Consider the following 19,973-nt stretch of genomic DNA (forward strand, 5'->3'; position numbering starts at 1 on the left):
CGTGTTCGGTAGATTTCCTAAACCTGGAGCTATTGTTTTCCGGGGTGGATGCATTACTTGCCACTATATAATTTCATAATTAACCTGAAAAGCACTCAAACCCAGGGTTTTAGGAACCCCTTTTAAATACTCAGCCATATGGACGGCTCCAAGGAAAAAGCCATTACTTGTTAAAACACGCTTTGCTGGGAACGCAGCGCAATCAGCCTCCGAGGAAACGCGGACTGGTCAAGCGATGGATCAGACGTTTGCCGAGGGTTCGGCGAGGGCAGGAGCAGGGCAGTGGGCAGGCGAGAGTGCACAAGGTACCTATGCCACCGGAGCAGCACTGACCGCCACCCCAGGAGCCCTACCACACTTAGGCGGGGGGTGGGGGGGGCGGCAGAGGACGGGGGGTGCGGGGAGGGCGGAAATCCCACTCGTGCGACACAGCTCTTCAGGCGGAAACTGTAGGTGGCTCTGAAAAGAGCCTTTGGGTTTAAAGTTCGCATAGAATCAGGACATCAAATTTAGGCCCTCTCGCCGCGGATGCGGCGCGCCAGCTGGATGTCCTTGGGCATGATGGTGACGCGCTTGGCGTGGATGGCGCAGAGGTTGGTGTCCTCGAAGAGCCCCACCAGGTAGGCCTCGCCCGCCTCCTGCAGCGCCATGACGGCCGAGCTCTGGAAGCGCAGGTCGGTCTTGAAGTCCTGCGCGATCTCGCGCACCAGCCGCTGGAACGGCAGCTTGCGGATCAGCAGCTCGGTGGACTTCTGGTAGCGCCGGATCTCGCGCAGGGCCACCGTGCCGGGCCGGTAGCGGTGCGGCTTCTTCACGCCGCCCGTGGCCGGCGCGCTCTTGCGGGCCGCCTTGGTGGCCAGCTGCTTGCGCGGGGCCTTGCCGCCGGTCGACTTGCGCGCCGTCTGCTTCGTGCGAGCCATGGCGAAAGACTGCAAACAGGATTTACAACTGAAAGGCCCTTCGCCCAGGCTCCTATTTATAAAGGCAACGTCCCCCTGATTGGTCCGAATCTTCAAATTCCGCGCGGTGAATTAAGTAACCTGGTGAGTCTTGCGATTGGCTACCAAAACTCACTTAAGAAAGTCTGTTGTAATGTGCTTTTATCTTCTCACTTACAGTTCTCCGTCCCTTATCCAGCGTGTAGTTTGTTTTAGACCGCCTTAATCGGTTTTGTTTTAATCCCCTTGTTGTATTAAATTTAGGAAGACACAAAAATGAAAATTCATAGTTCCTGAGCTATGGTTTCAGAAGCTCTGCTCTTGGACCTGATTGACCCAGTCCAGTTTCGTCCTTTATCATTTCTCAAAGCTTCTGACCTTGAAGAAACGTTGTATTTTTTGCCGTGGAAACAGACTATCCCATAACTCCGAACGCCACTTCCAGACACTGGTTTTAGGGAACAAAAATCGCACCGCTGTTGAAATGTGATGATCCCCTGAGCCTTAAACCTTAAATTTTGCCGACTTTGATCAAACTGGGAATGTCATGGCATAACTTTGAAAATATTCAGCTAATTTTTGTGTTCTCTTTACTGCACTGAGTATCCGGGTAACTGCAATTTGGCGGGAAAAGAGGGTCATAAATTTATATCGGGCTTTTCTCTTTAGAAGGGGATTTGGCAAGACACACAAGACTCATAAATAGTTAATACTGACGAGACATTAAACTTCAGCTGTTTTCTAATGGAGAAAAGAGTCTAAAGTTGTTGCCACATAAACAGCCAATCGGAAAGGAGATAGGAAGTCTCCTTATTTTCGTAAAGTATTTCTACTGGCTGATTTGCTCCAATCAGGCATTAAGGCAGATTAAGCCTCTATTTGCATACAAGCCATATAAAAGTAGGCCAACCGGGCAGCCAGCTTTCACCTTAGTAGGTTTAGGTGTCGGATCTTTGTCATGCCTGAACCCGCCAAGTCGGCGCCGGCCCCGAAGAAGGGCTCCAAGAAGGCGGTGACCAAGGCGCAGAAGAAGGACGGCAAGAAGCGCAAACGCAGCCGCAAGGAGAGCTACTCGGTGTACGTGTACAAGGTGCTGAAGCAGGTGCACCCCGACACCGGCATCTCGTCCAAGGCCATGGGCATCATGAACTCGTTCGTCAACGACATCTTCGAGCGCATCGCGGGCGAGGCGTCCCGCCTGGCACACTACAACAAGCGCTCGACCATCACGTCCAGGGAGATCCAGACGGCCGTGCGCCTGCTGCTGCCCGGGGAGCTGGCCAAGCACGCCGTGTCCGAGGGCACCAAGGCTGTCACCAAGTACACCAGCTCCAAGTGAGCCCGCCAAGTAAGCTTCTTGATATATACCAAACCCCAAAGGCTCTTTTCAGAGCCACTCATTCTTTCAACTTAAAGAGCTTTGATACTGAACTGCTTTAGTAATAGGGAAAACCTGTTGTGACCCAAGCTAAAAATTTCTATCTCCTACATTCCCATCCTTGTTTTCTCAGTAGCTTGTCTTACTGCGGCAGAAATGGCTTTAGGAAAAGCAGAACCAAAAAAATGACAAAAAAAGAAAAGAACTTGCTTTAAAGATAAGGTATTTGTAGTTAATGAACTTTGGTTTAGAGTTTTAGAAATTCTTCAGGACTTGCAGCTGCGAAAATTTGAGTTGTCCCTACAAGTTGAATATGTATCGGGCTTTCTTTATAGACAGGCTTGTTTAGAGAGCATGCTGTGCTCAGTGGGTCTGTGTGAGACCTATTTAGTGGAAAACAGGAAAATGTATACCTGGAAGTGTGAGAAACTTTCTAGTAAATGGAAGTGATTGAGGGGGAAACTTTACTGAAAAGAAATGATGTCTTTTGAAGAATAACTCACTCAAAACTAATTGTTTTGCAAGTAATAGAGGCATTCAGGCTTCTTTGAAAAAGGTTAAACAGGACTTACAGGGAGAAGGGGAAGAAGCAACAGCAAACAGCCTAGGAACAGTGCCTCTCTTATTGGGAAATGTCTCTGGCTGTCAACACAAAAGCCAGGCATGGGTAGTCTCCCCTTAAGAGACTTGATAGGAACCATTAGCAGAATATAATGTCAGCTATAGATTTTTAAAATACCTTGAAATTAATCTCAATCACGATACTTCAGTTACTGTCCTCACTTTTGACATTTCACCCTTCTAGACATTTCCCTGTTGGGTCATGGGAGTTTGGGGCAGGGAGGGCAGTGGTTAGTACAGAGTATTCTAGAATCATAGATCAAATTCCTCCCCAAATGATGTGTCGAGTGGAAGGATGAGGACTCTGAATTGATTCCCTCATGTATTGGAGCCTATTAAGTTTCCGAAAGTGACAGGTACTTGGGAAAGATCAGTGAGCAGGATAGAAACAATCCTTGACCTCACAGGACTCCCCGTCTAGAATGGACATTTTAGCAACCACACAGACTAACAGAAGGGGCAAGCCTCTGTCTGAAGATCACTTTAGCATTGCCAAAGCTGAGTGGATTTAATCTGGAAAAGCAATTCTGGAAGGAAGGTAGAGTAAGAGACAATGATAAGGAAAAACAAGACAGCAAGAGAGAGGAGAATCGATGTGCAGAAAAAGACACCCAGAGTTTGTATTTATGGACTACAGTTAACCGCAGGGGCTCTACAGTTACACTTTTCATCTAGCCATGTCTCATCTTTGGTTCACGAGGATTTTGAGAAGTCCTAGTGGTATGCCTTACTAAAATACAGGATCTGATCTTGCTGAAATGCAGAACGGAATGTTAGCATAGCAAATCTGGTCCATTGGTCCTTTTAAGGACTGTATTTTATGTACCCCTATGAGTTAGTAGTAGATACTCTTGGAAGTTACTGGTTAAACTAGATAAAAGTCTGTTTCTCACACAGATACATAGCTCGGGCCTGGAATGGGGCCCTGCTCTCCTGAGGGAACTCCTCTCCCTGTGTGTAATGTGTGTTTGCTCCATTATTTGAGAATAGTCTCAAATACATTCTGCTATTAAATTCTGCTACTGAGGACCAAGACAAGACCAAAAATTGGATGGATGAATCTCATAAGAAATGTTAAGTAGGTGATTTCTAAGTAAAACACTTCTAAGAAGTGTTAAATAGGTAAGCGAGGAATTTTATCAGATGTAGACAATAATTCAAAAGCTGTATTTACCAAAAGTCATAAATTAGTAGCCCAGAAGTCATGACACGTGGAAAAAGAAAGCAGAGCTCATGCGCTACACGTAGATAGGAAGAGAGGAAAGGACGGAAAAGTGCCAAGGATTTGTGAGACACCAAACAGTGATGAGACAGTCAGGATTTATATAGTCTTAAATTGTCCACCCATGTTCCACCCACCCACCCACATTAGCAACCTTTGTCCTCTGAAGACAACACCCTCATAAAATGTATGGCTGCTTGGGATGTCCCTGTCAGCCTACATGGGAGGCCATGTGCCTCAAAAATAGCGTGCCTCGTAGTGTGTTTGACGACACTACAAACTAATCTAACACGTAAGTAATTTCCTACCTTTAGTCTAAGATGTCCACTCCAGCTCCAACTATCTTGTTCACATCCCATTCTGAAGGAAGGAGGAAAGGGTAAGGAGACAGCCCCACCATTTAGTGAAATCCTGAGAATGGTGGAACACTGCCTTTGCTAATACACAGTTGGCCACAACTAGTCGATGGCCACACCAGCCACAAAACTTGGGGAGTTCGATTAGTATCTAAGAAAGGAAAATCCATTTCAGGAGACAACTACTTATCTGGAAATAAGTAGGTAGTTCCTGCTTAAGTAGGTAATTATAAATTATAAATATTATTAATAAGAGGTAAACTGATGAGTTCTTACAGGAGGACACTGAAGCTTCCTGGTGCAACACAAATAAGTTCTAAATATTGGCAATACTTTCTTCAGTTAAGAAGAAAATAAAACGATACAACTCTAGTTAGAATCACATTTTCTGTTTCAGATGCAGAGTGCTCAATGCTATTGGGAATCCCAGTTGAGCTAGAGGCAATCAGGGCAAGTCTTGGAAGATCAAGAAAACACATTGGAAAGTGGAGGAAGACCTCCATGGGCAGATTCGTGAAAAAAATCAGGCTGAGTTTGGAGTCCAGTGGCAGCCCACTGGTTTTAATGTGCATTCCAAGTCCGACCATCAGGTATACAAGTTCAAGTCTTCCCTGCCTCAGTCCTGGCTTTTATGCTCTTTTATCTTAGTGGATTTTCTCAACTCCTTCAATCATTTCGTCAACTCATTGTTTATGTGTCAAACCTCCTGTAATATTCAGTGTTGCCTTTATGCTAAAAGCTCTGCTCTCGCATTTCAAGAAACCCTGACATGTTCCTCGGAGCCTTTCAAGTCTAAAATGCCAACCTCACTCAACTGGACGTATATCATTCAATTAAAACACAAGGGTGAACCAGCCATGGTCTTTGTTATCTAGCACAGGAAATCTTATCTTGTAGAGGACATGATAAGGTACACAACTACAAAACAGCAATAAGACATGCTTAAAATTGGAGGGATTTGAGGCCCACTACTTGGGCTGAAATTTTTACCATCATTTACCAGCTGGGTGACCTTAGGAATTGTGAAGAACCACTTTGTTTCCGTACTCTTTCTTCTGAAAAATGATGACAGTGATTATTTGGAAACTCAGATCTCTTACTTTTTATTTTAAATAAATTATCACACAATTAATACGCTTTTCCTTAATAACTGTTGTCTTTCAAACCATAAGAGACTCTTAATCTCACAAAACAAACTGAGGGTTGCTGGGGGGAGGGGGGGAGGGAGAGGGTGGTGGGGTTAGGGACTTGGGAAGGGTATGTGCTATGGTGAGTGCTGTGAAGTGTGTAAACCTGGCCGCTTCACAGACCTGTACCCCTCGAACTAATAATACATTCTATGTTAATTTAAAAAAAATTTTTTAAATAACTGTTGTCTTTGAATCAGGCTGGCGGTCCTCCAGGAGATTAACACTCCTTTATTCCTACCCTTACCTCTTGGATCAGCATCCATATTAGGTGTGCTCAGGAACCTGGACTCATACTTTTTAAAAACATTAAAAATATGTGAATCAATACTGAATTTACCTAGCAACTCCAGCTTGAGAAAACAGAAGACGACCCTGGTTCTATCTAGTTGTCTATCAGACCAGATCGCTGAGTATGCTCCCAACTTAGGATCTGTTTAGTCATCACTGTAACTTCTCCGTGGAAGGATCCTCTCACAGGTGTGTGCAGACCTGTTTCCCTCCCAGATGCCTCTGGGGCATCTGAGGGGCCAAGTCTTCCCCACCCACCTCATTTAAAACTACAAGCCTCCACTACCCATCGCTCCCACTCCCACCCCCCTCCACAGTCCTTAATCTTCTTGGCCTGTTTTCTTAATCTCTTTCCTACCAAAATACTGTATTTGTTTATTTTTGTTTATTTCTGGTCTCCCACAGTGAGAACATCCGTGAGCTCTACACGGGGAACTTTCCCCATGTTTGTCACTGCTGTTTCCGTCCCCTAGAACAATGTGGGACACATAGTAAGCACTCAAAAGTTTTGGATGGATGGATGGATGGATGGAGTGAAATTAAACCATGCAGGTAACACAAAATGGTCCTCCATTCTCTAGCAGCAGAGATAATAATTCCATGACTGAATTATTCAAATGACCCCTGTGCAAAGGAGGTCCCCTCACTACGCTTCTTCGACACTGCATTTGGGCTACTAAAGGCCCCTAACCCACAGAGTTATTGGGTGGATTAAATAAAATGATCAATGTAGGAACCAAAGTATACTTTTGCACTAATGAAGTCACAGCTTTTTTACCTACACAATTTCCACAGCAGGTTTCATTAACACCCTTCTTGGGCAACTGACATAACAGAAACAGCTGTTACCCAGAGCCCGCAGCTGGCCATCGGAGGGCTTGGATACCTCCAGAAACACCGCTGCTGACGGCCCCAGTGTAGTACAGGCGGGGAGCTCACCCCGGGTTCTGACCCAAGAACCTCTTGCCTAGACCCTGAAGACATTTGCATTTGTAATCCGAATAAACGGGAGTCTGTTGCCTGAGGGTAAGCATTTTGCCTGTGGCAAGACAAACTAGTGAATTTGAAAGACCAGGATATGAATTGCATTTAACCCCTAACTTTCAGAGATTTTCCCTTTTCTAACTATAAAATGCTCAAGGTCAGCTTCTATTTTCAAGGTCTGGAATGCACAAAGCAGGAAGAAACCTGGGCCCTAATTTTTGTACTGGAGCCCAATGAAGACTACCTAAAGCAGAACCTGCTTATACAAGAAACAGACACAGAAAGTCCTGTGTTCAACTCCTCTCAAAACCTTACACGTCGGAGCTGACGTCTACAAGCCCCTACTTGATCGTCTTCTCTTTGTTTCTCTGCCTTCATCTCTTCCGACTGTGCCCTGCCCATTGCAGGAAGCCTCCTGGCAGTTCAGCAACCCTCCCCCTTTTTTTTAAGGGTTTGTTTGTGGGTTTTTTTAATTTTTTAAGATTTTATTTATTTATTTGACACAGAGAGAGAGAGCACAAGTAGGCAGAGAAGCATGTGGGGGTGGAGGTGGGGAGTAGAAGCAGATTCCCCGCTGAGCAGAAAGCCTGATGCAGGGCTCCATCCCAGAACCCTGAGATCATGACCTGCACCGAAGGCAGAGGCATCTTTCAAGTCTTTGAGTCTCCACTGATTCCGGATCTTCTTAGTGTCATCTGCACAGGTGGCCTTATCTAAGTCTCAGCTCCCCATGGCACTCCTTACTGTAGCTTTATTTTTCTCCTACTTACCATTTAACATGCTACACGTGGCATCTACCTGATGTATCATCCCTCCTAGACTCACATGTAAATTCCACAAGGGCAAAGGATTCTGTCTGGATGGTTCTGAGTATATTCCCAAAGCACAGAAAATCATCTGGCACATTGCACGCTCTCAACAAAGATACGTGGAGCAAAAACACTTTTTAAATTCACCCACGTTAAGAAATATTTGTTGGGGGAATCGTCATGGCATAATGAGGTTTTTAAATGGTGGACATGTTTTTAAAGTATTGAGAGCAAAAATGATAGCATTTCCCTTATGATGATCAAGGCAGTGGGCGGAAGAGACACAGATAAAACATCTGGCTAGTGTTGGTGATGTGGAAGCTGGGTGCAGGGTACATAGAGTTTATGAAGCTAATATTTCTGCTTTCTTATATTATTAAATGTCACATAATAAAAAAGTTTTGTGTTTTTTTTTTAATGAAAAGATTAGGGGAAAAAAAGAAGACAAATCGATTAATAAATAATGGCCATGGAGAAAAACCAGGTGAATAAGCAAACAGGACTTTGTGTCCAGTGGGTAGACAGGTGTCCACAGGTTGTCTGCCAGAAGTCCAGAAGGTTCCTCTTTGTAGCATCCCTTAAAACCTGGCATTGCCAATCGCCCAAAGCAGATCTCATCATAGACTCACATAGAGTCTATACATAGTCTATATACAGAGCCCCATCCTAAGAAATTGCTATGAAAGTCAGATACTGTTTGATTCATTGCGGAGACTAACAGTCCTCAAGCAAGCCAGAAAATCATCTTTTAAGAGAGCATGACATTCTCTCTGAAAGCAAGCTACAAGAAAGTCTTGTTCTGTAGATAAATCCTTGCTAAAACTGGAGTCAAATCCAACAGGAGCTAAGCACATGATTAGAATTTATGTAGCATCTGTTCTCGACCCTAATGACCTATTGGAAGCACCTGACTTTTGATTACTTTTGCCTGGGATCACCCCCACAGACTACAATTAAAATGCTACTGGATTGGACCCCAGGTAAAGATTTTTTTATAAAACATCCAATGGTCTGTAATGTGCACTCAATATTGAGATCACTGATCTCTATTAAGTCAAACTATCTTCCCACGTTCTTCTTAGAGAACTTTTAACTCTGATATAAATAAACATGCTATTTACAAATGTTCATTCCTGGTGAGAGTTCACAGTTGCTTTCTTGATGAGGCCAATATTTTTTTAAATGGCCTTCTTAACTAGTATTAGTGTAAACCACATGAGGTGAATCTGGTACAGTGTAGATCCTGATTACCCCTGGGGGGGGTGGCGGGGCATGCAGGGGGGTTTCTGATGATTTTCATCTCTAGCAAGCTGATATCCAAGTCACTGTGGTTAGACACTTGATGGGTCAGAGTGTAAAAGCCATCATCACTGTCTTGGGCTCTGCTCCCAGTAAGCTTATTAGAAATTCTCATAATTCTTTAAGTCAACTACCAGTCCACTTTCTGCCTATAAAGGTCATGTCATAGGAAAGCCCAAACTCTCACTTTCTTTCTTTTTTTTTTTTTTTTTTTTTAAGATTTTATTTATTTATCTGACAGAGGGAGATCACAAGCAGGCAGAGAGGCAGGCAGAGAGAGAGAGAAGGAAGCAGGCTCCCAGCTGAGCAGAGCCCGATGTGGGGCTCGATCCCAGGACCCTGCGATCATGACCAAGGCAGCGGCCCAACCCACTGAGCCACCCAGGCGCCCCCAAACTCTCACTTTCAACTAGAGATGGGAATTGAGCAAATTGGCTTCAGACGTGAAAAGACAACCGAACATTACAACAAACCTACATGGCTGGTTTTTCAACTGTCATAGCCCAAACTTGTGGGAACTCACCCTTACAAGGAGCAGTAGCAAACCAACAGCGACCTTCACCCAACTTCAAACTCTTGTGGATAAAGGACCTCAGCTTCCACCTGTGCCCGGAGAAGCTTAGAACTACCTACACTAGCCAACAACCTTAAAGTGGATACTCCCCGTCCCAAATCAAAGCGACTCTCGGGCTGCCAGATGCGACTTACATAGCACTTCAATCAGAAGGTAACATTATGATATGCCCAGGTCAAGCTTGAAGGGCCAAGGAGTGTAGGAGACCGCTCAGGAGCTTGCAATTCTGAAACCAAACGCCTCCAGCGAAGTTTAGATATCAGGAACCAACTCCAAATAGAACCTCAAAAGGCATTTAATACCTCGACCGTTCGCAGTCACTATTACAGCCATCTTAGAGAAGTGGGTGGCTCTTAGAAGAGCCTTTGAATTAATAGGACCAAGGAAGGGAAAGCTTTACGCCCTCTCGCCGCGGATGCGGCGCGCCAGCTGGATGTCCTTGGGCATGATGGTGACGCGCTTGGCGTGGATGGCGCAGAGGTTGGTGTCCTCGAAGAGCCCCACCAGGTAGGCCTCGCACGCCTCCTGCAGCGCCATGACGGCCGAGCTCTGAAAGCGCAGGTCGGTCTTGAAGTCCTGCGCGATCTCGCGCACCAGCCGCTGGAACGGCAGCTTGCGGATCAGCAGCTCGGTGGACTTCTGGTAGCGCCGGATCTCGCGCAGGGCCACCGTGCCGGGCCGGTAGCGGTGCGGCTTCTTCACGCCGCCCGTGGCCGGCGCGCTCTTGCGGGCCGCCTTGGTGGCCAGCTGCTTGCGCGGGGCCTTGCCGCCAGTCGACTTGCGCGCCGTCTGCTTCGTGCGAGCCATCTTACGGGGAGTTCAGGAGTAAAGCTAAACTGAGGAGTAAGCCTGAAGACGTTACCATTATATAGACTCAGAAACCTTCCGATTGGTCTTGCATTTTTCAAAAGTCCCGCGCAATAAAACCATTGGCTAAAGAGGGAAAGACGTGATTGGTGAATTGCTACTAGATTCCGATTGGATGAATTAGTCAACATTCCAATCTCCGTCTTTATTGTAGACCGCGATCCGAGAAGTTAGCTTAATATTCTGCTTCATCTCAAATTCTAAACAAGTCACCTGGGAATCGGGGAAGATGCCAAATCTGGGGATCTACGTAGTGAGGCCTAAGATTCCGAGGGTCACGCTTTCAGAACAAACATGTATTTTCGTTTTTTTTTAAGATTTTATTTGACAGAGAGATCACAAGCAGGCAGAGAGAGAGGAGGAAGCAGGCTCCCCGCTGAGCAGAGAGCCCGACATGGGGCTCCATCCTAGGACCCCGAGATCATGACCCGAGCCGAAGGCAGTGGCTCAACCCACTAAGCCACCCAGGCGCCCCGTATTTTCGTTTTCTTAAGTGGTTACTTTTACTGAACTGAACCTTGAGTAGTCTGGACTGACCCCTCCTATCTCCACTCTGGAAAGCCACACGTTAAACGTCTAGCGGATGTACCAGTGTGCAGCAAATGGTGACCGACTCCCGTACAGGGGCTAATTAAGCTTCATTCAATTCTTCCTTGAAACAGCTTGCGCCGATTTCCGGTCCTATAGCTCTACTTTCAATGGCTAAGCCATTCCAGGCTAGCACCCCTTCCACAGCGACTCACTTAACTACCCCTTTTCTCGCTTCCCTAACTCTACTAAACACGACTCAGGGAGCACGAAGTCAAACTGCCCATCCAGAGACAAGGTTTTGTAAACGTTACCATCACTAACTAGCTTTTCAACTATAGTAAACCCTTGCTTACATACTAAGAAAATGCCCTTACCCTGGACCACAAAGTACGGTTAGACAGCTAAAACAAGCGACAGTAAGTCAACTACCGTTGGCCTACCCAGACTAACCAGTTAAGGCTTACATAGTAGAAAAGCAGGACTCCGATTTGGCTACAAGCTTTTTTTGTGAAAATGTGGACGGCTCTGAAAAGAGCCTTTGAGTGAGAAAGGTTTTAACTGGATACACCAGTATGTTATGTAGATTCACTTTCCCTTGGCCTTGTGGTGGCTCTCGGTCTTCTTGGGCAGTAGCACGGCCTGGATGTTGGGCAGCACGCCGCCCTGCGCGATGGTGACGCGGCCCAGCAGCTTGTTGAGCTCCTCGTCGTTGCGGATGGCCAGCTGCAGGTGGCGCGGGATGATGCGCGTCTTCTTGTTGTCGCGCGCCGCGTTGCCCGCCAGCTCCAGGATCTCGGCCGTCAGGTACTCGAGCACGGCCGCCAGGTACACCGGCGCGCCGGCCCCGACCCGCTCCGCATAGTTGCCCTTGCGGAGCAGGCGGTGCACGCGGCCCACCGGGAACTGCAGACCCGCCCGCGAAGAGCGTGTCTTGGCCTTGGCGCGCGCCTTACCGCCCTGCTTCCCGCGTCCGGACATACTCAACAAGACAACAACGCACCAAAAAGAGAAAAAGAGCGCCTCACTAGGCAAGAAGCTAGAGTATTATAGTCTGCGGCGGTTTGGTAAAGCAGCCTATGCCGTGGGCCCAACACAAACCCCAGCCAATCAAAAGGGCCATACAAATCAACCATCCTCCTAATTTACATAGGGCGTTTACGGTTGCAAGGTCAATTTACTTAAAGTTGGATATGTGGGGGAAGAGCCAATGAGAGTTTAGGATAATCAAGGAGCCTATCAGGGGTTAGGATACTTCAGAAACCAATCAGAAAGCTCAATTCTGCAATCCCTAATTTGCATACACACCAAATAAATAGGAGGGCGCTGGGCCGTGGGCGTGCATCTTTGGTTTCGTGGTAGACGTGTTAGAGCTGTGCCATGCCTGAACCCGCCAAGTCCGCTCCGGCCCCGAAGAAGGGCTCCAAGAAGGCGGTGACCAAGGCGCAGAAGAAGGATGGCAAGAAGCGCAAACGCAGCCGCAAGGAGAGCTACTCGGTGTACGTGTACAAGGTGCTGAAGCAGGTGCACCCCGACACCGGCATCTCGTCCAAGGCCATGGGCATCATGAACTCGTTCGTCAACGACATCTTCGAGCGCATCGCGGGCGAGGCGTCCCGCCTGGCGCACTACAACAAGCGCTCGACCATCACGTCCAGGGAGATCCAGACGGCCGTGCGCCTGCTGCTGCCCGGGGAGCTAGCCAAGCACGCCGTGTCCGAGGGCACCAAGGCCGTCACCAAATATACGAGCTCCAAGTAAACTTGTCCCCTTCGGCAGCACCAACGTCATCAGGCTCTTTTAAGAGCCACCCACGTTGTCACTTAAAAGACCTGTAACTTTACAAGCTTGGTGAAAATAGGAGAACAAACAGTATTTACTTTTGGTCGCTAATAACTATCTGGGAACACAAGTTTCCGGCATGAGACCATCACCAAGGAACAAGTCTGTAAGTAACCAAGACTACCATGCATTCTGCTTTGCTACTCCATAGCTACTAAAAGCAACACACCTATGATGTTCCCACCTCGAGAGAAGGCCTTTCCCGTTTTCCGTTGTTGTCCCATTACTCTAGGTCGGGAGTAAGTAAGGGAAAGCCGTTCTCCCGGTTTTGAGTTGCCCTGAATCAAGATTTTTTTTTTTTTTTAATTTATTTGAGAGAGAGAGACCGTGAGAGAGAGCATGAGCGAGGAGAAGGTCAGAGGGAGAAGCAGACTCCCCATGGAGCTGGGAGCCTGATGTGGGACTCGATCCCGGGACTCCAGGATCACGCCCTGAGCCAGAGGCAGTCGTTTAACCAACTGCGCCACCCAGGCGTCCCAAGTTGCCCTGAATCAAAACAAGGGAGTAAGCATTCTTGAGAAAACGAAACTACCTTCCTCCACCCCCCACCCCCGTTAACTTTTTGTGAGGTTGGGAGTGGCTACAGCGGCATCTAATGGAGCAGAGCACTGTCTGCAACTTGCATTTCTAAACCACAGTGGGTGACTGCCAGTCTCAAACGCGCGTCCTTCCATTTCCACTAAGTTCTTCACCGCATATTTTAACGTAGCTAAATGTTGCCTCTTGGCAAGGTCAGAAACTTTTCCACTAGTTTTTTACCCGGCTGAATACACAGGGGTTTAATAGACTCTCCTTACAACTGGAAAGCATGAAGGGGGAGGAAGCAAGTGAATCTCCATCTGTGATTTGGCGCGCGGGGCTGGGGGGGTGAGGGGGGTGGGGAGGTAGGGGTTGCGGGGGAGGCATTAAGAGAGAGATCTGCCTCAATTTCTCAGCCTCTTCACTCCTCAGCCCATTGGAGTCCCAGAGTTCTCCCTAAACCTCTCCGTGTCCCCAGTGATCTTGTCCTCAGTCACATCCTCATTCCCTGGGATTTTAAGGGAGAAGAGTTAAAAAGGAATTACCATTCGTGTGCTTGTCCTTTGCCTGATTTCAGCCTGCAGTCATACAAAATGGAATCTCCCATTTTACAAGGGAACGACCTGAGGAATTAAGGTTAAGTAGCCCCTTACATAAATAAATAAAAATGGGATCTGAATCCCCATCTAAGGACTGTTGACTTTTTCTCAAACTAGAGACCGGTTGCAATCATAGGAATGGAGTAACAGGCTCAGAGGGAAAACTGACCATTAGAATAAAAGAAAAGTAAAACTGACCAGGAGATAACACTTGTGCTTTGATGCATAGCACAGTTTAAACCGGCCAAAGTATAAAACAAGATATGGAAACTAAGGATCACTAGGCAGCAACTTTGGCTTTTCTGAGCACTGTGCTGTAGGGGGAAACCATGAGCAGTGGCAATGTATAATAGCTCAGAAATCTGCTTCTCCTTATTAGCTACATGTCTTTATCTACAAATCTCTACAAAGCAGATCTCTATGAACATTAATATAAGTGATGTGGGAAAAGAAAAGCAAGGCAAAAGAAAAAATTAAATTTCCTTACTTCCTACAGCCTATTGGCAAGTCCTTGAAGCAGGTAGAGTGACCTTCCTGTGGAGCTCAGCTGCCTCCACGTTAATACCTTGCCAGAGGCAATCTTAGTTTAACATTTTGGCAATGCCCCAGAATCCTGTAAGTCTACTTCAATACATAAAAATTCCCTTGGAAACTTTCTTCTCTACCCCCACCAAGATATCTGTTAGCGGTCATTCTCCAAACATATGATCCACTGATAATACATCTGAAGAGTCTCATGAATGAGTTTTTACTAAGTAATAATAAATGACTTTTTCCTAACAATAGCTAGCTCCCTCAAGGTCCTGAAAACCGTCTTTCCAAAATATCTTGAGAGCTTGTGCTGTCCCTTACCCCCTCCCAACTTGAAAGCATATAATGGGCCAAGCCTCATGGCCCCACTGCAGGTCTTTGAGCCCAGGGGTCCTGCCCCCGTGCTTTAATAAAACCACCTTTTGCACCAAAGACGTCTCAAGAATTCTTTCTTGGACATCAACTCTGAACCCCAACCGTTTCCTACATAAGTGACTCGGGTTTGTAATGGGGTTTGTGAAGAAGATTCTCTAAGCCCCACAGGTAATTAAGGGATCCATTTCAGGCTCTCCAAAGCTAATTTTAAGTGCATTTGAAAACAGTTCATGAAAAGACATATACAAGCGTGCCTTAAGGAAGAATCTCTTAGGACATGATACATTGCTGATGGCCTGTTTTCAATGCTAAATTTGGGCCAGTTTCTTAAACCTTCCCGAGCATTTCCTTATCTCTAAAATGGGAATAATGAGCAGTAACTACCATGTGAAATTGCAGAATGATCAGTAAAAGAACACAGTAAAGCATTTAGGACAGTACCTACTCAGAGGAAAGTCTCCCAAAATATTAATTGTAGCTAAAGCCTCTGGTTGAAGTGTGCCCAGGTCCCACGGGAAGGTGCCCGTGGTCCTGTCCATATTAGAATCTGAGTCTTGAGGCTTTGAACAAGGTAGTAGGCCACAAAAACTACCAGCAAGTGACACTAATTAGGTTTCCTTGTCTGGCAGTATGAGCCATCTATATCCCCCTACTAAGAGTCTAAACCACTCCTTAGAATATCTCTGGACCCTGTGAACTCTTTAGAGGACAACCTGGGCTTCCCTGGCAGACTTCCCTTGCCTCTGCCTGCCAATTCAACATGTGTCTCATTTTCCAGGGACTTTCTCATGTCTCACTAGTACTAAGGGTACCTCATTGAACAGAATGTTGAGTTATAAGGAAGGGACCCTGGAAATTCACACAAGAGCTAAGTAGGAACTTTTTATTCCTGTTTTGTTCTCATGCCTCCAGTTTTCTTTGCCTAATTTCACTGTAGCGTCTGGCCAGTCTGAAGAATCATCTTCAGAAAAGGAGCTGCACTTTTAAAGCAAGAAGAAAATCGTGAAATTGCCATCCATAACCTTTCCCAGACTAGGGGATTCTAGGGCCACGCTTCAGATTGCTACTGTGTTGCCAACAACTTAGAAGACTGCTGTCAGTCTCACTTCATAAAAGAACTATCTTTTGATACACTCAAAGGAAAATCAAATAACCTCAAAATAAGAAATCTTGATACCAAATAAATGACCCACAGTCAAACATTACGAGCAAAACATGAAACTTTATCATAGTAAATCACTGGGATTTGGGGATTGTTCATCACAGCATAATTAGCCTAGGTGGATCAAGACAGTATTACACTGCATCTAGTTTCTGGGAATTGCTTTTATCAGGGAACAATGAATTGCCATATTGTTACATCTGGCTAAAGCTCATTTGTTTTCGGAGCAATGTTAGATTGTGTGATTATGCCTGACTATGTTATAAATCACCTCTCTATTGGTTGACATCTGCTTGGTTGTTTGCATTTTTTAAAAATGTACAGAAGCACCTGGGTAGCACAGGCAGTTAAGGGCCTGCCTTTGGCTCCAAGGGCCTGCCTTCAGCTTGGGTCATGATCTCAGTGTCCTGGGATGGAGCCCCATGTCCTACTTCCTCTCAGCAGGGTCCTGCTTCTTCCTCTCCATCTGCCTACCACTCACCCTGCTTGTTCTTTCTATCAAATATAAATAAAATCTTAAAAAAAAATGTATAGGATGCTTTGCTGGAAAATATTAAGTAGAAATTTCATTGTGTGGATTATTTCATAATATTCTATTAATAACATGTGTGGATTACTTATAATAATAGACTATAAGGCTTAAAACCAGGAAGTGAGAAGTAGATATAATTGTCAGGAAATCTGCTTTAACCCTGTTCCTCCTCCCCAATTAGCTAAGCTGACTCAGAGACACTTTTTTCAATGTTAAAAATGAAGGACTCGAACAAATCATTGGTTTCCAAATGCTCATCTATGGTTAGTATCATCAGTCTGTCCAAGTTTTCTCTATTTTCTATTTTCCCTACTCTTTGTAAAAGTGAAAGTAAGGTCGGTGCAGTAAATTTTAATTTAAAAGTTATATAAAGGTTTTAAAAAAGTTATATTAAAGGTTAATTTACATGTTTTTAATCCTATAATTCCTCACTGATATATTGTCTTCTGTCTAAAAGGTACAAAAACTGCCTGCCTCGGTCGTTTGTGTCTCAATTTCATTATTGGGCCTCTGCACGCAGGTAATAAAACTGCAATTTTTCCTCCTGTTCATACGTCTCGAGTAAATTTTAATCCAGCTAGAAGAACCTTGAAGGAAGAGGGCTCTTTCCTTCCCTATACTTAGTAATTTGGGGTAAAGAATCCCGATGCCTGTATGTACAGGTTTTTAAAAGTCCCACTCATTACATAACAACCTTATCTACGTGAGGTTTTCAAACTCAGAAAATTTCGGGGGCTATGCTAAACACTAGCTGTCTCCCCGCGAGTGTATCTCCGCCCCACCCCACCCCCCACCCCCGGGAGTGCCTCCGGGACCTCCGAGCCCGCGGGAAAAGCGCGACCACAACCCCAGGCCCGGGCGGGGCCGGCCGTTCCGCGGGAACTCCTCTTTGTTCCCCCGCCGCCCGGCGCCGCGGGCCTGCTCCCTTTGTCCCTCGCCCGCCCCGCCATCTTGGGCACGGAAGCCCGGCGGAGAAGGCTGGCCCGCAGCATGCCCGCCGGGAATCCCCACTTCCTAGACATCAAGATCCGAGCGAGCACTTCTATCCCCGAAGTACCCGAGAACAGAGGCGACCCCGTGGGAAAGCAGACAATGCCACGTGAGCTCTCTGGCGCCACAAACACGCTCTGGGGGCGGTTTAAACAGACCCGACTGCCGCGAAGCAGAGACAGCACAATGAACTCCCGAGTCCGAAAGTAATCGGGTTAAGTTAACACACCCAGCAATGACTGTAATCTCTATTACTCTTTTGAAATCTTAAAAGCTTAAAAACCGAGGCTTAAAACGGAGTAAGGAAGGCTGCAGCTCTTTCAAGAGACATGTGGGCGGCCCTGAAAAGGGCCTTTTGGATGAGAAGTACGGCGGGTGAGGCCGGTTTTAGCCCCCGAAGCCGTAGAGGGTGCGGCCCTGGCGCTTGAGCGCGTAGACCACGTCCATGGCCGTGACCGTCTTGCGCTTGGCGTGCTCCGTGTAGGTGACGGCGTCGCGGATCACGTTCTCCAGGAACACCTTGAGCACCCCGCGGGTCTCCTCGTAGATGAGGCCGGAGATGCGCTTGACGCCACCGCGCCGGGCCAGCCGCCGGATGGCGGGCTTGGTGATGCCCTGGATGTTGTCGCGCAGCACCTTGCGGTGGCGCTTGGCGCCCCCCTTGCCCAGGCCCTTCCCACCTTTACCACGACCAGACATGGCTAAAACGCTGAGAGAATTTCCGAAAAATGCAGAGCGGTAGTTAGGGCAATCGCCTTATATGTGCGGATTGCGGACCTAATTGGAGACTGGACGCGCGCGCGCGGGAACAGCCGTTCCCCGGCCCCGCCCCTCGCGGCGAGCTCGGTGACGTCACGGAGGCTGGGCCAGAGCGGACAGCCTCCCCCTCCCGGTCGGCCACCGTGCCCTCTGCAGGGACAGCTACAGCGCCCTGGATCTCCGCCTGGGGATTTCGGACCCCTGAACCGCGTCAGACTAAAGAAAGGAGCGTTAGGCACTGACTGTCTTGCCGCATGGCGTGCCTTGTGCGATCGCGCAGGCGTCTGCGTGGGCCTGGGCGCCCCCGGCCTTCCTGCGCCCGGGAACCGGCCCTTCCCTCCGCTGGCCTCGGCGCCGGGCTCACGCGGCCAGGCGGCACCTCCGTCACCAACACTCGGCACCTCCGAGTGTTCTTCCCAAAGGCGAACGCGCGCCTGGTCAGGGTCCCCGAAGCGGAATGTTCGCCCGCCGCGCGGAAGCCCGCCTTCCTTCCCTGTTAATTAAAGATTTTCATTCTCTCTTGTGTATCCTGCCACCTCTCTTCTGCGTCCGAAATCTGAACAGGGTGCTCGTGTTGCCTTCTCTGCGCCTACTTTGTTCTCTCTTTGATTCTGGTAGCGATATTACTCCTAAGAGAACTGGCAGCTCGTGGGGACCGAAGGGTTGAAGCAAACAGAAGACCGTGCGTGGGTTCTTCCAATGGGAGGAATAGCCTTAGAACACAGTTAAGAGCATTACTAGGAAAAACGGTTACTCAGGAGCAGAGTGGCGCAGCGGAAGCGTGCTGGGCCCATAACCCAGAGGTCGATGGATCGAAACCATCCTCTGCTAGTATAGCTTTTGCAACAGCACCATTTTAGCTGAAGTTTTGTAGCTTAGTGTCACGACGGAAAGAAAACAGACCTAGATTGTTTTGTTTTGTTTTGTTTTGTTTTGTTTTGTTTTGTTTTGTCTAACTCCGGAGTTTAAATTACTTCCTGAAAATAAACGTGAAACTGCTTACATTCTCTAGAGATAAATAGAACGTTAGCAAAGCACAATTATTATTAACTAATATGTCTTCCCATAATAAACGTTATTTCTAGGGGTTGCCCAAGTGATAGTGCTATTATTACCACCAGTTATCACGACAATCTCATTGCCATAGGAAGCCGGGGAAACGCTAAAATAAGCTGAGTGTGGCAGTGAGGGCAGGGATGGAAGTCCAGATAAGTTTAATCTTCTATAAGTAATTCAGAAAGCCCCACTTGTTAGGTAGTTGTGGCCATGGGGCTAGAGGGATAGACAAGAAATCTACCGGGCCGTCCCAGCGCCAAACCTTTGCGATTCAAGAGTCTTAATCTTCGAAGTAAATAAATAACAGTCTGAGCCAGAGTGTAAAGTTTTGGTGGCCACGATGGAACTCTGACCTGAGAAAACCACTTATGTGGTCGCTGCTGCCATCCTTCGCAGTCTCTAACAGGACTGTTATCTATGCTCATTTTTTAAAGTATATGTTTTATATATTTCTCAGAAAAGATCCCTATTCAGATATTTATGTGTCAGATACTGTGCTAAGCACAAAGTAGCCTACAGTCTAGACATATTTTCAAACAAGTATGTATAGTAGA

At 46.9% G+C, this 19,973-nt stretch overlaps 5 protein-coding genes and 1 non-coding gene across 6 annotated transcripts; 3 read left to right on the plus strand and 3 right to left on the minus strand.

Annotated features, from left to right (window-relative positions):
* Nucleotides 1–495: 495 nt before the first annotated feature.
* On the minus strand, nt 496–10,484 carry LOC122909219. Its single transcript, XM_044253075.1, has 4 exons — nt 10,059–10,484; nt 2,055–2,144; nt 1,911–2,006; nt 496–929 (listed from the first exon to the last, which is right to left on the minus strand). The coding sequence occupies exons 1-4, from the start codon at nt 10,464–10,466 to the stop codon at nt 510–512; spliced, it is 1,014 nt and encodes a 337-aa protein (XP_044109010.1). The 5' UTR covers nt 10,467–10,484; the 3' UTR covers nt 496–509.
* Nucleotides 1,858–5,647, plus strand: LOC122914012 (histone H2B type 1-C/E/F/G/I). Its single transcript, XM_044260658.1, has 2 exons — nt 1,858–2,286; nt 4,913–5,647. The coding sequence occupies exon 1, from the start codon at nt 1,897–1,899 to the stop codon at nt 2,275–2,277; it is 381 nt and encodes a 126-aa protein (XP_044116593.1). The 5' UTR covers nt 1,858–1,896; the 3' UTR covers nt 2,278–2,286; nt 4,913–5,647.
* Nucleotides 10,485–11,642: 1,158 nt separating the features above from the next.
* Nucleotides 11,643–12,041, minus strand: LOC122913947 (histone H2A type 1-E). Its single transcript, XM_044260597.1, has one exon. It carries the CDS (start codon nt 12,033–12,035, stop codon nt 11,643–11,645), a length of 393 nt encoding a protein of 130 aa, XP_044116532.1. The 5' UTR covers nt 12,036–12,041.
* Nucleotides 12,042–12,407: 366 nt separating this feature from the next.
* Nucleotides 12,408–12,830, plus strand: LOC122914097 (histone H2B type 1-C/E/F/G/I). The gene has a single exon (XM_044260735.1). The coding sequence runs from the start codon at nt 12,435–12,437 to the stop codon at nt 12,813–12,815; it is 381 nt and encodes a 126-aa protein (XP_044116670.1). The 5' UTR covers nt 12,408–12,434; the 3' UTR covers nt 12,816–12,830.
* A 5,161-nt stretch (nt 12,831–17,991) lies between these two features.
* Nucleotides 17,992–18,312, minus strand: LOC122914300 (histone H4). Its single transcript, XM_044260939.1, has one exon. It carries the CDS (start codon nt 18,301–18,303, stop codon nt 17,992–17,994), a length of 312 nt encoding a protein of 103 aa, XP_044116874.1. The 5' UTR covers nt 18,304–18,312.
* Nucleotides 18,313–19,122: 810 nt separating this feature from the next.
* Nucleotides 19,123–19,194, plus strand: TRNAM-CAU. Its single transcript has one exon. It is a non-coding gene; the product is annotated as a tRNA-Met (tRNA).
* Nucleotides 19,195–19,973: the final 779 nt, after the last annotated feature.

This window comes from Neovison vison, chromosome 1 (assembly GCF_020171115.1).
Source record: "Neovison vison isolate M4711 chromosome 1, ASM_NN_V1, whole genome shotgun sequence".
Classification (NCBI taxonomy): Eukaryota; Metazoa; Chordata; class Mammalia; order Carnivora; family Mustelidae; genus Neogale; species Neogale vison.

Excerpts from the sequence above, each read along its gene's own strand:
- LOC122909219 (XM_044253075.1), bottom strand. The coding sequence starts at position 10,466 with ATGGCTCGCACGAAGCAGACGGCGCGCAAGTCGACTGGCGGCAAGGCC. Across the intron at positions 2,145-10,058 it reads GCATCCGCGGCGAGAGGGCG|TGTGCCAGGCGGGACGCCTC; the intron begins TAAAGCTTTCCC and ends CGCTTGTTGTAG. Across the intron at positions 930-1,910 it reads TCGGGGCCGGCGCCGACTTG|TCTTTCGCCATGGCTCGCAC; the intron begins GCGGGTTCAGGC and ends TCCTGTTTGCAG.
- LOC122914300 (XM_044260939.1), bottom strand. The coding sequence starts at position 18,303 with ATGTCTGGTCGTGGTAAAGGTGGGAAGGGCCTGGGCAAGGGGGGCGCC.
- LOC122914012 (XM_044260658.1), top strand. The coding sequence starts at position 1,897 with ATGCCTGAACCCGCCAAGTCGGCGCCGGCCCCGAAGAAGGGCTCCAAG.
- LOC122914097 (XM_044260735.1), top strand. The coding sequence starts at position 12,435 with ATGCCTGAACCCGCCAAGTCCGCTCCGGCCCCGAAGAAGGGCTCCAAG.
- LOC122913947 (XM_044260597.1), bottom strand. The coding sequence starts at position 12,035 with ATGTCCGGACGCGGGAAGCAGGGCGGTAAGGCGCGCGCCAAGGCCAAG.